This window comes from Psammomys obesus, unplaced genomic scaffold (genome assembly GCF_907164565.1).
Source record: "Psammomys obesus unplaced genomic scaffold, mPsaObe1.curated_primary_1811, whole genome shotgun sequence".
NCBI lineage: Eukaryota > Metazoa > Chordata > Mammalia > Rodentia > Muridae > Psammomys > Psammomys obesus.
This window is the reverse complement of record NW_026593286.1, coordinates 35745766-35764430: the sequence shown is the minus strand read 5'-3', so window position 1 is coordinate 35764430 and position 18665 is coordinate 35745766. Positions and strand designations below refer to the sequence as shown.

Here is an 18665-nt window from a genome sequence, read left to right as displayed (position 1 = left end):
ACACAGGGAAACCCTGTCTTGAGAAAAAACAAAAGAAAGAAAGTGAAAGTGAAAGTCCAGTTATTACCTTTCAATTCAAAAATTACCTTTGACATATTCAAAACACAAGTACCAGAAAACAAGGAGCAACAGCAATTTACCTATGGATTTCTTCACACTGAGAAGATAATCTTCTCTCATTTCATCTGACAAGACTGTTACACTGTTGGTGAGGACTTTCAGATGTTGTGGAACCAAATTCAATACGTGCTCCAACCAAGAATCTTCCATTGGGGCCACATGATCAGTATCAATCCCATGATGAATGTAGTAGTAATATTTCTGTAAGGAATGAGGAGGCACACATTTAGCACTACAGTAAGAGAGTGTGTGTGTCAAAACACAAAACCGCAGGGAAGGTAAAGTCTGGGGAGAACAAAGTATTTATAAATAATAAAAATGTTTTGTGTAAATCATGTAAGCATTGTTTGAGATCTCTTAATTTTTTAAAGTGCTATTTCCTAGAAGCGAGAGCATTTTTCTCCGTTCACAACCTCACCATTAACATCAAAGTAACATCATCAAATATATGATGTACTGAACAGAGTATACGCTGAATTACAATTTAGTTTTATAAATTTGCTCCTTTTTTTTCCTGATAATCAGAAGTCAATCTTAAAAGCTGCATTCAAGTCTATATCCTTTCAGTCTACCCCTTGAAACATACAGTTGTGGCGGCTTGAATGAAAATGGCCCTTGTGGGCTCTGATACCTGCATGCTTAGGCCCCAGGTGGTAAACTGTCTGGAGGGTTGATTAGGAGCTGTGGCCTTGATGGAGGAGGTATGTCACTAGAATTGGGCTTTGAGGTTTCAAAAACCTTGCCGGGTGCAGGGGCTGAGAGTCCAGGTCTCGTCTGGCTCCTCCTTCCTTCCCTGTGTAGGCCCCACCTCTCTCTCTGTCTCTCTGCCTGCCTGCATGCTACCATGTTCCCTGCCGTAATGATAATGGACTAAATCTCTGAAATTTTAAGCAAGCCCCCAGGTAAATGCCTTCCTTTATAAGAGTTTCCTTGGTCAGGGTGTCTCTTCACAAGTGAAACACTAAGACAGCCCATTTCTACCCTTTATTAGATTATAAATATTATACATGTTAATACCCACTTTAAAATCTCATGATCTCCATGCTTCGCAATTATTTACACAGCACTCAGGGCAAAAATCAAATTTTAAAGTATCTTCAAATTCACAATGCTTTTATTTATTTGCTTATTTTATGTGTATGGGTGTTTTGTCTGCATGTATGTCATAAATGAGCAATGGTGCATAGAGATATATATGACTGGGTCACGCTTTAAGGTGGGATCAGGCAGATTTGTGATCTTGGGTGACAAGGAGGAGAGAGCTTTCTTTCTACTCTGATAGAATACTTTGACGCAACCCTCCATTCACTCATGCCTACAGAGATGCAGGGAAGGGCATACAGCATCTGTAGGTCCTCCCTCTATTCGTAATTCCAGTGACAGGAGAAATAGGCTGTTACCAAGATGTCTTTCTCTACTGCAGAAGCAGCCGTTTTTGAAATCATGCTCTCAACAGCAGAACCATCTTGTTGCCTAAGACAGTGATAAACACAAATGAGTCAAAAGCATGCGAAGGCAGTTCAAACATGAAGCACTGGTATAAGAACGTCACAACTGTTCTCTATTAAATCACCAGAAAAACAAATGGTTGAACATTTATTTGCTTGGTGCCACATTAGAATACCCTTTTCTCTGTACGTATGGGGAAACAATTAGAAGTTTTCTCTGAGAACTGCACCATGGGAAACATCCCCTGCCATGGCCTTTGCACAGCTGCTATTACTACTACAAAACTGAGCTCTCACTTCTTTGAACTTGCAAAGCATATTCTTGTATTATCCCCAATATATAGCTGTTTATTAATCTATTTGAGATAAAGTGATGATAGAAGGTCCAAGTGCTGTTTTTCGGAAAACACGAACACATTCTCTGAAGACCTCGTCTCACATCTCGAGACATACACGCTGACACCAAGCAACACACAAACCCATATGTCCTTTGCATGTTTTGAGTGTGTGTTCATAAAGCTCCTGCAATGACTATGATTCAATTCAAAAGTGGTGTTGTGCATGAACCACTCTCTGACTTTTTCTGAGGCTCCTCTGTGCAGAAGCGCATAGTTTACAGATCTAACATAACGGGTTGTGCTGGCCTAGCTCTAACTTCTGCACTGTGCTCCAGAGCCCAATGTCATCTGCTTCTACAAATCAGAGGTACTGAATAACAGACACCAGTCCCTCACTGACTGACTGGCAGATGCTGAAGATTTATTGAACATGTTCCTAAGAAATCATACCAACGTTGGTACCCAGGTATATCTTTTAATTTGTCTTTTCTGATCCTAAGAATCCAATATTCAGTTTCATATTATGTTTTTTAAATGTTTAAAAAGAGTCCATTTAATTTAATGTATGATAGGTGATCAATAGATCTTTACCAAACAACAGAATATGAATATGAAAGTAGCAGGAGATCCTCAAAATATTAAGCAGGTAAAAAAAAAAAAAAAAACAAGAATTGATTATTCTAACCACAAATGTACTCTCCTTATGCTGTGGCTTGCCCAGAAAGGAACTAATAAAATAATACTGTATTTTCAGATCATCAAGTCTAGGTTCACATTCTGCCACTGTAAGGTGCTTGACTTCGGTTAAGTGGTGTTTGTGGTTGTTTTCAATTTGGAAATATCTCGCCAGCCTTCCTGTATCCTGGCCATCACCCTTTTATCCTTTATGTGAATAATGGCAAAAAGAATACACTCAATAAGGCCAGAGTGGGGAGGAAGAATGCTGGGGTCTTAGAAACCGTGATAGACATTCTGAGTGAGGGCCAATATCCCTTAAGCTCTACAGTCCCATGGTTCTGTTGTTTTAGGGCTGTATTCTGCTCACCAGAAACGGTAAGAGCTATTGATCACCAATCAAGCACTTAACAGTTTTGCAGGGATAATTTCTAAACTTCACACATACTGTTGAAAGACATGATTATCCCCACCTCACAGATGAAGAAACTAAATGTCAGAGATAAGAAATAGCTCCCCTTTAGTCCCATAACCAATTTCACATGGAAAGAGGGATCTCCATCATCATGTGACACCAAGCAGCCATGCTCTTTCCAAGAGAATGGCATTCAGTTCAGAACCAGAGCAATCAGAGGAGGGGATGCTTTGCCTAGTTAAAGAAAAATAGGATATACTTGAAAATGAAAAATAACTACATTGATATGTTCCTGTTCATCAAAGTAAGAGGCTTTTGGTTCTAAATAGCAGTGGCAATCCCTTCTTCAAGTGTGAAACAGAAGTGAAATTGTGAGGGGACAAGAAGGAAAAGCAGTCATTGAGGAGAGAAGCCCCAGAGGGCAGACAACACAGTCTATAAAAAGCTGCCATCTATCTGTCACAGAAGGAAGGCAGACAACCTGCATGGAGCCTCCAGAACGGCCCTCACCCTGGAGTCAACAGGTACCAAAGTCGGCAGAAAACAGGGTTATCTTGGCAGCTAATTACACAGAAAATTAGACAGCTGAACAGGAATGACACCCCAAAGGCAAAGTGTTCCAAACACAGCTCCACAAGAAATACCAAATATGACTTGATCAATATCAAGCAAATTAATATAATTAGTAATTCATAATTTCCCGCAGAGAAAAATTCAGGTCCAAGTGGCCTCACTAATGAATTCTGTCAGGGAAGAAATCCAGCCAGTTTTACAGAAACTTCTTCAGAAAACAGAGAAAGAAAAAAGAAAAGACTCACAGACCCAATTTTTTATGGGGCTAGTAGAGATTTGATAGCAGAGCTAGAGGCATGACACGGCAAGCACAAATTGTTCACCTTGTTTAAAAACCACTCACAAAACAGCAAACCTCTCCCCTCCAGCCGAGCAAGACGGCCTGGGCAAAGGACGCAAAGAGGACGATAAGGCCTGAGAGCTGCTGCTCTGAAGACACTGAATGCCCAGAGGGTTGTATGTGTATGTGAGCAAGGACCACACGTGTGCACAGGGTGCTGGACAGGACATCCAGGGTGAAAGAGGACCCCACCCACTGCACCTGCCTGCTGCAGCAACACAATCTCCCGTGGCTGACCAGTCCCCGGGCCTTGGACTGTCAAACAGCTTCCGGCTGCTCAAAGCCAGAGAAAAGCAAGGGAAGCAGAGGCTGTCCTCGTGGAGAGAGCACGTGTCCTTCAAGCAGGGGTCACTAAGGCTACAACCTTGGAAGATTGGTTGCACATGATGTAGCCCTCTTCAGCTGCTGTACTTCCTGCCTGTCCTGTGCTGCAACTTGGTGGGGTGGGGTGGGGTGGGGTGGGGCAGCTGCTGCATTGTGGAGGGGAAAGCCAGGCTGGGCAGCTGGTGCGCAGGAACACATGCGCCACTGCTGCTGTCACATGTTAACTGGGAACTCTGGGTAAGCTGGAGGAAGCTTCCAGATCCAGTTACAACAGAAATGGTGGGGAGGCAATGTTCAAAGTGCGTGGCTTGCATTGCCGAGCTGGAAAAGCCAAAGACCAAAGAACTTGCCACCAAACTAGGTTAGAGGCACGCTGCTGAGTTATGTACATAAGTATAATTTTTAAGTTGTACATAAATATGATTTTAAAATTGCCTTCCAAAAGCAAATAAAATCCAGCAATATTGTACAGATTAAGGTACGCAGTGACTGAATGAGAGCTGGGAGAGCCTTTAGTGAAATGTATCACCTGTTAATACTGGTAGAATAAAGGAGAAAGGCCAAAAAGTCATCTCAGTAGACACAGAAAGAGCATTTGGCAAAAATGTAGCACCTATTGAAACCACTCACAAACTAGAAAAGGAAGGGGAATTCCTCAACCCATAAAGGTCAGCTTTCATAGTCACTTACAAATTCAGTTCCACAAATTGCAATTTTATGTCTTCTTTTTTAAGTTAGTTATAAGTTTTTTTTCACTAAAAGTGCAAAAGTTGTAATGATATATTTACTAAGCAAAAGGTGATATTATGATTTATTAATACAATGTACAATTAAATGTAGTAACATGGATTGCCTCAAATACTTTTCTTTCAGAATACAACTTTTGAAATCTACTCGTCTCGGTGATCTAAAATATCTAAAACGTATGGTTGTTATTTGTTCTGTTTCCCCGTGTTCTGGAAAGAGTCTCTGGAAAAAACACTCCTTTTTACTCCCATATAATTGATGCTTCTGTCCTTTCATGATCCCATATAAACCTCCTCCAGCCTTTAATAATCTCCATTATTCTGAATGCCCCAGAAAGACAAATGCCACTGGTCTTCGCTTATCTGAGGCTCCCAGCTCCAGATCTTCCGCTCCGAGTATATAACCTGGGGTAGCTACAGAAACCAGGAAGATAAAAAAGGAGCACGGAGAGCCAGGGTGGGGATAGCAAGATACAAGTGTTATAAAGGGGGGAAGTGGGAAAGCGGGGATGGGGCTTTTAAATTAGGAAGGAGAAAGAGAGGTCAAAACGAGCAGAGGGAGGGAAGAGGGATAAATAACACTAAGTTTATTTGAAGAAGCCTTAAGGAATCACATTATTTTATATGTTCCTAAAACTGCCTACATATCTTAGATGAAGCAATGCCACTTGGGCTGACAATGCTCCCCTCGGTAGTCAGAGTAGCTAACAAGAACCCCAGCCCCAGGCATGAGAAACCTTCTTCCACGAGACTCCAACAGCAATATAGGCTATCTGTTGTGCTCAGATGCCTCTCAGCATCACAGAGGTCACCACAGACAACATGGGGGCAGGGTACGAGACAACCTCATCCTTTACCAACCATCATGACGGTAGCCAGAACTCCCAGATAGTCTCTGCTCAGTTGGCTGACATCAAATATTAGCACAGGCACCTTTACAAGGGATGGTATTTGAAAGTGGGACATACTCAACAGGCCTAAACTCAAACTCTCCCATTCTCCATTTTCAAACTTATGTCATGGTAGCAAGGCTTGGCAGCGACCTCTGGGGATGTGTAGAGAACTTCCTAGGGGTTTTCTGGGGTAACATGCTGGTTAGCCTATAGAACTCACATAATGACGTTGACGAGGGTGCTTCTAAAGTTCTCTCGCTCCTTATGTGGAGATTTGACCTTTGGCCTGGAAGTCGATGGCCTGGAAGTCGATGGTCCAGCACGGCTGTCTTCAGTCTGTGTCAGTAATTTCCCTTTTTTCCCAAAGTGCTCTATGTATTCAGCTAAAACGTAAAAAAGGTGTTCATGTAAAAGGTAAACTAGAGCATGTAAATCCTTAGATAAAGATGCTGCAGCACCATCCAGAAATGTATTCCATACTTTATGTTCTCATCTCAAAGAATACTAATGCATATTGTTTTACTATCAAAAGTTATTGATTTAAATCATCATAATAAAATCCTCTATTTTAATAATATTGCTGAATTGTGTGGAGCTTTGAAAATGATAAAATTTTCAGTGATATATTTGTATTAAAGCCTCTTTAAAAGATTAGAACTATGATAACAACAAAATTACACTATTCAAGAAAAATGTAAAAGAACAGTGACTTTATAACCGTACTAATGTTAAATGCAATCAATCTGATAAGTGCTAATATATTAGAAGTTTTGAAAATGTTTGTGTGCTTTTCCAGATCCATCCATTTGCCTGCAAATTCCATGATGTCCTTGTTTTTATAGCTGAGTAGTGTTCTGTTGTACAGATTTAACCCCGACCTAGAAAGACACACATGGTATCTACTCGCTTATGAGTGGATATTAGCCATACAGTACAGGATTACCACACTACAACCCACAGGCCTAAAGAAGCTAAGTAACAAGGAGGACCCTAGGGAGGATGCTTAATTCTCATTCAGGAGGGCAAGTAGAACAGACACTGCAGGCAGTTGAAGAGAGGGAACAGGATTGGGGCCTCTCCTCTCCTCTGAAAGACTCCACCCGGCAGGGGATCGAAGCAGATGCTGAGACTCACAGCCAAACTTTGGGCAGAGCACAGGGAGCCTTATAGAAGAGTAGGAGGGATAGAAGGACCCAGAAAGGACAGGAGCTCCACAAGGAGACCAACAAAGCCAACAAATCTGGACTCATGGGCACCTGCAGGACTGATGCACCACCAACTAAGAAGAATGAATGGAAAGGACCCAGAACCCCTGCTCAGATTTAGCCCATAGGCAGCTCAGTCTTCATATGGGTTTCCAAGTAAGAGGACCAAGAGCTGTCTCTGACGTGGACTCTGGTTCATGCTCATTGATCACTCCCCCTGGGCAGGCTGGCCTTGTCAGACCACAGAGGAAGAGGATACAGGCAGTTCTGAAGAGACCTGATACTCTTGATACTCTTGGTAAGAGAGAAGGGCTCTCCCTTTACTGAGGACTAGGGGAGGGGAATAGGGGAGAGGAGGGAGGGAGGGTGGGATGGGAGGAGTTGATACAATTGGAATGCAAAACAAACAAACAAATAATGTCCATGTGCACCTATATGTGCAGACCTGTGCAGAGGCCTGAACACCTGTGCAGTAACCTGCAGCTCAGGAGCTGGGCTTGGACGGCCAGTCAGGCAGCCTCAGGAAGCCCTCTGTCTCACCTCAGCACTGAGACTACAAGGGCAAACTACCGCACCCGGCTGGCTTCCGAGGGGAACGCGGGGAGAGAACTCAGGTCCTTAGGTCCTCGTATTTAACGGACTGAGTTATCTCTTCAGACCCTAGAGTAAAAACATTTTTTAAAGACTAATTTGAAAATATTATTCACGACTTACGACATTCTTAGAAAAAGGTTCTCAGTCTTTGACACAAAGGGCCCATCAACATTGTAGAGAGGGGCAGGGCTCATAACACCCACCTCTCCCTTCAGAACCTTGGGTGATCAAGGATTGCTTGAAGGGGAGGAAGGACATGCCTCAGTGGTGGCCACCAGGAAGTTGCCTTTTCAGTGCTCATGCAAACAACCTTAATTAAATGCAGAAGGGACTTGCTAGAAGAAGGGGTTGGGGTCCTGTGAAAGAGGGAAAGGGGTAGCAAAAGATAATGGAACAGAATATGATGGAAGTAAAGTACATACGTCTCTCTAACAAAATGGTGAGAGAATAAATTAGAATTAATAAATATTTCACAAAAAGCATTTACAATGGCCTTAAATAACCAGGAGCTGGAAACAATTGTTTTATGATGGTAAATGTATAGAAGAAAAATTTCTATATAGCAGGTGCCACTTAGATTTTATGATTTTGTGGCTTTATTGACTATTCGTGTTTATTAATTTAAAAGGTCAAAGTTCTTACCATATGACTGGTCATTTTTAATAGTATAGGGCTCTGGAATGTGGGTATCCTGTTTGGCATTTAAATGGAATGATGGAGCGGTCTGCTGCCACTGAGGCTTAGGTCCTGTCTAAAATAGAAAATTTAGAAGTATTAATGAGCAATACAGAAAATGCTTCATTGTGTACACAGATGTTTCTATGGCTGCTCAAACATTGTCCCAAGCACATCAGGGTATCTGGGAAAACACACAATCACCCACAATCGTCCCTTTGCCTGGACGTTGTCAGGAAACATTAAAGAAAGCCCCAAAGCGACTTAGAGTGTCTACTCCACAGCCTCTTCATTCTTTGCGCCAACCATTGTCTACAAAACTTCTTTCAACTTGTCTTAACTGATGAATACAGCACGAAATCCTAAGTGTTAATAGGTACCAATGGGGTACCATGTTACAGACTTTGTGTATATGTATTGAGGTTAAACAAAGTGCCTGGAAATTTTATTATTTATGATGAAAGCTTTAAAAACTCTGTTAGCTTTCTGAGATGTGCCTGTTACTCTTGTTATTTATAGTCACCCTACTGTACACTTGGAGGCTGGGATTCCTCAGCCGGCCCAACTGGAACTTAGTGTCCCATCCCTGCCTCCTCAGTAAGGGGTGTATGTAACCGGTCTTTGCTACTTTGTGGGTTCTTCTTTTTCCCATCCTTTATTCCCCACCCCTAAACCCCTAACACTAGGTGGGAGAGTAACAAGGAGAGAGGAGAAAGAGGAATTAGGGGAAATCCCTGAATCTAATTTCTTTCTTTTCATTTCTTCTTTGACCACAGCTACTAACAAACCTAAACCAACCTCCCTAACCAGCCAACACCCACCAACCCCTCCTCTGGGGGAGGGGGGAGAGGGAAGGCTCTCTGAAAAGTCCCCAGAACTCCTAATGTCAAACAATTGCAGCAGAACGGTGCCTCTGCTAGAGCCTGACGCAAATGACAGCCAGCTGCTGGGAAGCAGCCCTATAACCCCACACCTGGGATCAAAGCGAGAACACATTCTTATAAAATCTCTGTATTTTTAAAGAAACCAAAATTCCGGAGTTCTCACTACAGGTTTGGGTGTCTAGGAATCCACTGGTTTCCTTCAGGTTGTCGAGTCCATCATTACGCAATTACTTATCACCATTTCTGTGGGGCCATGTTGTGGTGTCTCCCTTTTTATTTTGAATCTTCTCTCTTTTTTTTTTCCCTAGCTTTCCTAAGGCTTGTTGTTTGTTGTTGTTGTTATTATATTTTCAAGGAACCAGATGTTTGTTTTTCAAATCTTTCTAAACTGATTTTTCAGTATCCATCCCATTTAGTTATGCTCTATTCCTTCTTAACCTCCTTGGGGTTCAGTTTGCTCTCACAGTTCTGGCTGTTGAGGTGCACTGATGGGTTTAATAGTGGTCATCCTTCTACTTTGACAGAGACACTGACTGCTGTTTAATCTTTCTCAGTGCTGTATCCCACAGTTTTAGAATATTATCTTCCCAATTTCATTTAATTTTTAAATTGTCTACCTGATTTTCCCTTCATCTGTTTGGTGTTCAAAAGCAGTTTGTTTAATTCCCATGATTTGTGTCATTTGCTAAGATTTTCTTATGATTTTTCAGTTTTATTGCATTGTGGCCAGAAAAAAAAAATCTATATAATTTCATTTTAAAAGAAAAAAAAAACTGTTTTTACTGAAACTCTATTTAAATCTATTAAATCCCAGAGGCTACAAGAAGGTAATTCAATGGTACTGAATTCAAGATAGCTATGAAAGAGAAATAAACGTTAACTGATCCTGTGCTTCATTAACTAAAATGCCTACTGTCTTTCCCGTAGGACAATGACCATTCAAGGATCCATGAGATTGTGTGTAGCACGGCTTTTTTGCACAGAAAGGTCCATCTCCACAGAGATAACAAATCCCCCCATTTTCAGAATCTGAGACTCTGAGAAGGAAAAGAGTCCTCATAGGTTATAGAGTTCTTTTCTGAGCCTTTATTTCCTGACAGTGACATTCCTGCTTATCTACCTTGATAATGCTTGGATTTATCCCTGACTATGCTGTACACTCTAAGAAACTATGAGTACAATGATCTTACTAGCTACATTTACTGATACATATAGCTTAGAGAATTTCTCTGTCAGAGAAGAATCAAATTGGAGCACAAAATCAGAAATCTGCTAATTTGGTTTAAGTTTGGATGCAATAAATCTTTAAAAATGGCAACATTTTAGAAATCATGTAGATAAATTACCAAAGTTAACTGTGGTAAAACTCTTGATGGCAGCTTGGCCTTTTCTTTGCCGGCTGGTTTTTCCTGCATAAAATATGCAAAAGAAAGAAAGAAAAAAACATTAACACAAATTTTATATTGTCTAGCATATTCTGCTGGCATTCTCATGGTGGCTTTGCACAAGTTTCACTAAGTGCCTGGGAGACGGAGGTCTCCTTTCGAGATTTCGGCATCCCAACAGGTAGCATCCCCCCTCCTTCCAGGCCTGCGCGACTTCAGCAAATGCCTCCACATCTGTGGAGCCACCGTCCCACCATCTACAGTGAGGTCTGCGTCCAGGCTCTGTGGAAGCAATGGGTCTTGCAGGCATGTTTCTCGAGCTCTCTCCTTCAGACCTATTTTCTAGCCTGTGCTTTGCACCCATACTGCCCAAGAATTGTCATTCATCCTTTGTAGCTACCAGTCACTTGAAATGTGGCTGCTCTGGACCGAAAAATATCTACAAATAAAATGTATGCTGGATTTCTGAAGATAATTCAAAATACAGAATGTAAATGATCTCCCTATAAATCCTCAAATTGGTCAGATCATATTTCATGTTGATTACATTATATTTGGCATATTCCATGCAGTTTAGGTAACATAGCCCATTTAGTATTATTAAAATTTTTTAGATAAATACTGCTGTACCACCTTCATGCCTGTTATACAGATAAGTAATGACCTGTCTCTTGTTTCACATATTAGAGGTGATGTGCTTCTATCCAGAACAGAATATAGAGGAGAATAGCCAAGGAAAGTTTCAAAAGAAAAACTGATGGAAGCCAAACCCTGAAGCACAATTGGATCTCCACAGAGAAGGACAGCAATGCATTTCCTGAAATCAGGACAGGCACCAGGAACTGGAAGCCAAAGAACAAGCAAGCTTGAGAGAAAATATGGGGGTGGGCAGCAAGGCGGGGGGGGGGGAATTGGTTGTGCTGGGCCACACCTGTAAAATGGCATTAAATTCAACATAATTATTGAATTGTAAGTTACACAGCAGAGGAATCTAACTTTTCCAACATTTCATGCGCTAACAATGCCTGCTGGCTGCCTTTTCCACAGGCAGTGATAATTTATTGTGAAAATAATGAGAACAAAAGCCAAGATCTACAAAATCCTTTGTAGTACAGCCTTTGGCACTGGAAGAGCCAACCCCTCAGATGTCACCAAATCCTCTCAGTTTTAAGCTTACAAAGGAGGTTCAGGGAGGTAAATGACTCCCCAGAGGTCACAAAGCCAGACATAAAGCTGTAACCTGAGCTCTGGTTTCCTGGCGCCAACACTAACATCCCTCCTTGGGGTCATGGAAGAACTCTTTGACTCAGATTTCTCAAACAGTCCATCCATGCTAGAAATTGCTAATGCCATGACTTTATTAAGATAGTGTTTTTTCCTAACAGATGCACCACACAGAATTTTCCCATCAGGATAGAATCAACTAGAACACAGAATCTGAAATCAGACAACCCAAGCAACACTATCAGTATAGAATGAAGAATGATGATATATTACCACGGGCAACTGTGGTCGGAATCTCACTGGTGTCTTGGATTTTTCTTTGCTGGTTAGTTTATCCTGTGTAGAAAGGGAAAAAATATCTGCTTACTCATCATTGATAAATCTAATTCACTCAGGCAAATTTTACACTGTTTACTATAAAGTCAAGCATATATTATCCAAAATATCGTAAAACTTGATTTACTGATGGCATGATCTTATATAGAAAAATCTTATAACACACCAAGAAATTATCAGAACTAGTTAGTTCATTCAGCAAGGTTGCAGGATACAAAACTAATACAATAATACATACATACAGATACACACACACACACACACACACACACTTACAGACACTAGTAATAAACAGTCCAAAGTTGAAATTAAGAAAAAAATTCAAGGCTGGTAAGATGGTGTCTTGGTGAGGGTTTCTGCTGCTGTAATAAAACACCCTGACCAAAGCCACTTGGATGGGAAAAGTTTATTTGGCTTACAGGTTATACTCCATAACCAGGGGAAACCAAGGCAGGAACTGAAGCAGGGACCATAGAGGAACACCACTTACTGGTCTGCTTCTCCTGGCTAACTCAACCTGCCTTCTTACATACTCCAGGACCACCTGCCTAGGTATGGAGCTGCCCACAGTGGGCCAGGCCCGTTCGCATCAATCACAGATCAAGAAAATGCCGCATAAACTTACCTACAAGCCACAATCTGATATAGGCATTTTCTCAACTCAGGTTTCCTTTTCTTTTCTTTTCTTTCTTTTTTTTTTTTTTATTTAAATGATTCTAACTTGTGTCATGTTGACAGAATTAATTAGTTAAGTTGACTGCTGCTGAGCCTGGTGACCTGAGTTCAATAGCCTTGGACACACAATGAAAGGAAAGAGGAAAGAACAGACTTCTGCAAGTTATCCTTTGGACTCCATTGTGTGCTCAGGAAAAAGTAGTTTTGGCCAAAAAAAAAAAAGTGTAGGATGTTTTAACCACATTGTAACATATCATTAAAAAAGAATTTGAAATTTGAATTAGGGGCCTCATGAGTGCTAAGCAAGCATTGTATCAGTGAGCCAGAGCCCTGGGCCCCCAAATAACTTGTGGACAGAAAAACTGTTTGCTTACAATGGTTTCTGCGTATGTTTAGTAATTGCTGTGATAGTTATGTTGTTTGCCTCAGGCTGTTTTTACCTTTTTCCTGCTCTGTGATGGAGAAGATAGAGTCTATGCATGGGCATAATCAGAGCAGCTAGTACTTGAACTTCTTTCTGGTCAGGATTAACCAATAAGAGGCAGCCCAACACGCTGAGCACCAGGAGAAAGGGAGCTGGGATATTTATGTCCAAGTACTGTGCTTCTTCAGGACTAACCGGTCCCAGAGTGCGGCTCCTGTGACAACTATTGTGTCTCTGACTCTCCCAAAGCTAACTGGCCTTCAGCTGAGTGTGGCCATGGAAGTATGCTGACTGATTAGTCATTAATGCTAAATTTGATTCACTCAGCCACATTTTTCAACGTCTATTCTAAAGCAAAGTAAAGTGGGCTCAGTTTGGTCATGTGATATTTTGCTGCAAGCTGGGAACGTGATGTTTTGCCCAGGTTGGCTTGTGAGAAGGCGTGTGATATTTGGTCTCTTATTCGAGGGGCGTGACTTTGGCCAGCTGAGAACATCTGTGGGTAGACTTTGAGGAGAGCAGACATACAGAGGATCACACACAGTGAGACTTTGCTTTCTTTGGACCGACATCGCTGCACTGATCTTTGCATTTTGACACGACCTTGCAGAGAGAAATGTTCCAGAGAGCTTCTCCAGACAATCCAACTGAGTCTTTCAGCTTTCGCTGGCTTTGTGTTGCTACTCCGTCTTGGCCTTTGGACTGGACTGCTGCTATCCTGACAACTGAGTCTGGTAAGTCCCTAACAACCATCAACCCTGATCAGCAGGAAGTAGACAAAAGAGGACTACAGCTCTTTTCCCTACTAATCTCCTACCTAAGGTTGAGGGGGTTGGAAGGGGGATAAAGGTGCATAAGAACCCTAAATAAAGTAGGTTTTGTGGAAATCTGAGCCTACAGTAAAGCTTGTCTCACACTCTCGTGTTTCCTGAACCCTACCCAGATCTCTGGAAAAGCTCTTTCCAAATATTCTTTAATTACTTTTTAAAGCATACCATCTGTTTTTGTACAAACTCCTAATATAAATTTATATTCCACAATGAAATTGCTGAACAGTCTAGTTCTTCAGTGTTTTTGTTTTGTTTGGTTTGGTCTGTTTTCATCTACTCACTTCTCTTAGAAGGGATATTGTAAAGCCTGTGCTATAACCCAAGTGTGAGCTATGGCACCCAGAGGCTTCTATTAGACTGACAAAAACTTTTCTGCTAAGTTGGCAATAACCTCTCAAAATTCAATAGTGCTGTAGGACATAACATCATACACCTGCATTCCATCAATGGAGAGCTTAGACAGGAGGACTATATGAGTTCAAAGTCAGTCTCAACTACATAGCAAGTACTTATTTCAAAAATTAAATTTAACAGATTAGTTCAAATGTGAGTATCACATATTTTCGTTATGGCTGATGGAGTTGTCACCGTGGTATTGGTCTCACAGTAAACAGTTTATGGTTTCATTTATGGCTCAGTGGTTAGGAGAGCTTGTTGTTTTTGCTGAGAGGGGCTGAGCTCAGTTCCCAGCACCCACATGGCAGCTCACATCATTCTATGAATCTAATTCCAGGGGTTCTAAGACCACCTTCACACACACACACACACACACACACACACACACACACACACACACAGGAAAACTCTCATATATATACAACATTTTTTTTAAAGCTGGGTAGTGGTGGCACATACCTTTAACCCAAGCACTCAGGAGGCAGAGGCCGGTGGATCTCTGAGTTCAAGGTCAGCCTTGTCTACAGAGTAAGTTCCAGGATAGCCAGGACTATACAAAGAAACCTTGTCTCAAAAGAAAAACAAATAATAATAATAACTTTTAAAAGAAGATGGAAATGAGGACGAGCATGGCAGAATGGCTGACGACTGACAGTCACCTAATTCTGTGACTCTGAAGAGTACTGAACGCAGCGAGGCTGCCACGGTTTCCTCCCTCTCCTGACCACAAGTGACAGTGAGCTTGTGAAGCCCCTTCCTCACCACTGAGCAGCGACACTTTCAAACTCCAGAAACTTCTTCAGTCAAATCTTTAAGTGTGTAAAGTTTTTTTTTCACAGCTTTAAAAATAAAATGAGTAACTACAAACTACTTTTATTTTTCTTTAAATACCGAACTTAAGAGAAAAACCCAGACAGCTACCTCTGAAAAATGCCATGTCCCTCTCAACCTTCCACTAATGAGATGAATATGTTAAAACCTCCTCAGTAAATACGTTTCTGCCACCTGCTCACTTCTTCAAATGGGATGAATACGTAAGTAAATGTCATGTTAAAATGGAACTTCCAAAAATTTAATCCATTCTGTTTGTTTTAGATTAAAGTATAAAACTTTCATCTTTTCAAAAGGAAAACTGTACTTCAAATTAGCATAGAAGAAAGCATCAAGATGAGTTTTAAAATTGCAAAATCAACCAAAACAGTCGGAGAGAGCCCTCTACTGCTGAAGACCGTGTGTAGCCGGCGGCAAGAGCCCCACATGGGTTAATAATGCCCCTTCTTGGTGACTGCAAGGTTTCTTCAGTGAAACATAACCCTTCTGGATGTCATTGGGCGGTGAGGGGCGCTGGTTCCCAGGATCGCTCTATAAAGGTGAAGCAAATTTGACTTCCGGTAATGATTCAGTGGCTGCTTCTTAGGTCTAGCTGGACAGGTGGGAGGAATTAAGAAAAACAGCTTTCCAGGAAAACCCCTGCACACTTAATAATGGAAGTCCTTTAGATTTTGACAGTAGAGACTATGGTTCTAAGATCAGGCCAAACATTTACTTAGTCATCAAGCAAATGAGCTGCTTGATTATAGTTGGCAACAATTACTGATTTTGTTAAGAATCACACAGCAAGGTCTAGTGTTCGCCTAGGTGTCTGTTTGTTGTGGTGGTTTTCCTTTTTTGTTACATGTATCTGAAGTTACATGTATCTGGGAGTTTCTTTGCTTGTTTCTTCTTACACTGCTTGTTGCTAATTATACTTTGATACATGCATGACTCAAAGCACCGGTTTCTTAGTTCTCTATTACATGTATTTCAAAAAACACTGAAATAAAAATTTCTTGAGCATTTTGATAACTATTATTTATTTGGGATTTTTGTGTGTTATTGTTGTTTTGTGTTTTCAAGACAGAGTTTCTCTGTGTAGCCTTGGCTGTCCTGGACTCACTTTGTATACCAGGGTGGCCTCGAACACACAGAGATCTGCCTGACTCTGCCTCCCCAAGTACTGGGATTACAGGCATGCTCCATGTTTCTTGGCGAGTTAGACTTGACATTTTCTGGCACTAATATATAATCTATAACTACAGCTGTTACAGTGTAGATATGACACTTCTTTCCAAAAAGCTCGTGTGTTGAGGGGCGGCACCGGCTGGTGATGCTCTTGAGAAGTTACTGACCCATGGGGATGCTCTTTTCTTCAACAAATTAAGTTTATGGCAGAATGGGCTGTTAAGGGTAGTGCTTGGTTGAAGGATGTGGGTTATTCGGAGTATGCCTTCAACATGTCGACCTTTCTCTAGCCTCTTCCCCTGCCTTCTGGCTGCCATGCGGTAAGCAGCTCCACTCTACCATTCCCTCCCTCACGATGCCCTGCTTTGTACAGCAGTCAGAAACACCCAGAGCCCATGACCTCTAAAAACATAAGCCAAAAGAAATATTTCCTCCCTTGAGTCGTGTTGCTCTTCTTTGTCACAGCAACAAACCTGACTATCACGATAAGGGTTTAAATCCACCCTCGCCCCACCCCACTCCTGTGGGGGTGGGGTGTGTCCATATTTTGTATGGGAGTGCTCCTGCCTATGCACAGGGGCCAGTAAATCACTTGCTGGCTTCCTGTTTTGAGACAGGGTCTCTCACTGAACCAGAAACCAAGCCAATGGACAGGAAGTCCCCGCAAACCTGTCTCTGTCCCTCACAGAGCTGGGGTTACAGGCAAGCTCAGTCACATGGGCCTTGAACTGGGTGATGGAGATTGAGTTTATGTTGCTTCATGGCCTCACATCAAGCTCTTAAGCACGGAGCCATCGCTTCAACCCTCAAGTCTCCTTTTAAAGCCATTTTCACAACAAACTCAACTTACCAAAGAAACCAGCGTGAATCGATGAAAAAGCTGAGTAAAATTTTCAGATTGAAAAATCAACTTTTTTTTTTTTTTAATTTGGGTTGCGCTGGCATCAAAACCATTGACCACGACTCTTTGCTACAGTTACTCTTAAGTTCGGCAAAGACTGATTTTCATTTTTACGGTGTAGCTATTGTAGCATCCAACTTTCATTACCACGGTGGCCTGTGGTCCCAGCGCTGTGTGAGGAGGGTGGTTTTGCAGCAAGTTCAAGGCCACTCTGGCCCAAATAGTGAACCCCAGGCCAGCCTGAGGCGGGAGGGGTGTGGCAAACAGCTGGTCTCAGTTTCCTCCGGAAGGAAATGATCGATTTGCTGAAAATCACCCAGCTAAGTAGAGCACGTCCACAGGGACATCCCGCCCAGCCTCCCGCCACCCAAACTCCATCAGAGCAGCAGGGGTCGCTGTGGAGCCAGTTTCCGCAGCTGTGCCCCCTTCCGAGGGCTGTGTTCCGTTCTCAGGACGACAGCGAGGTCCGGCGATTGGGAGGGGAGCAGGAGAGAGACCCTCAGCCCTCGGGGTGGAGGGGGAGCCGAGGGTCCCCGAGAGAGCGCGCAGTCTCCGCTGCTCCTGGGGGGACCCGCGACCCCGGCGCCCCGCTCTCACCTGCTCGCGGCTCATGGGTGCGAGGACCTGCGGCCACGCAGGGCCGGCCTGGATCGCTGCGGCAGGACCCCGGATCCGGGGCCGAGAGGTGCCTGCTGCGGCTGGACAGCTAACTCAGTGTCGGCCCTCTCTGAGCTGGGAGCTCTAGCGTCCCTTCCTCATTCGTTGCTAAGCAACAAGCGGGCAAGTTCCACTTCCGGTCATTTGTAGCTGCCTGATCCCGTCCAGAACTTTCTGGGCGGTCCAGTAGGGTGGCTTTCTGGGACCTAGGTGGTGTCTAGTCTCTCTGCGAGTGGTGGCAGGCAGCTGTGAGCAAGAAGACCCTTTGGTAACTGAGTTTTCAGACTTCTGCCCCTTTCGGCCGGTGTGAGTAGGCGTGGTCCTCTGCCTTAAGCCTTCATTTAGCTGTTTATGCAGATTTCATTGCTAATGTAGGCCAATAGAGTAGTAAGAAGCACTCAAGACTGAAGCCTGTAAACGGGCTCATTATCCAGGTGCCTCGGCGTTCAGTTCTGCTGACTCCTCCAACACACTAGAAAATGAGCCTGTGGAGATTCATTTCAATCCACTTGTGGCTGACTAGATGAATGAATGATGCTGTGCTGGACAAAACCTCGGGCACGGGCTTCGGAGAGCGGCCAGCAAGCGTTCGCGATTAGCAAAGCA

At 42.7% G+C, this 18665-nt stretch overlaps 1 protein-coding gene across 1 annotated transcript in view; it reads right to left on the bottom strand.

Moving 5' to 3' along the window:
- Positions 1-18264, bottom strand: part of Dnah7 (dynein axonemal heavy chain 7) — a gene marked incomplete at its 5' end in the record, with an annotated part of 256610 nt that extends 238346 nt beyond the window's left edge. Inside the window, 8 exons of the mRNA XM_055616804.1 lie at positions 141-321; positions 1521-1593; positions 6093-6255; positions 8314-8422; positions 10577-10639; positions 12113-12175; positions 18000-18091; positions 18177-18264. Coding sequence (XP_055472779.1) covers positions 141-321; positions 1521-1593; positions 6093-6255; positions 8314-8422; positions 10577-10639; positions 12113-12175; positions 18000-18091; positions 18177-18264 — 832 coding nt within the window. The remainder of the gene's footprint in view (positions 1-140; positions 322-1520; positions 1594-6092; positions 6256-8313; positions 8423-10576; positions 10640-12112; positions 12176-17999; positions 18092-18176) is intronic.
- Between the last annotated feature and the right edge of the window lie 401 nt (positions 18265-18665).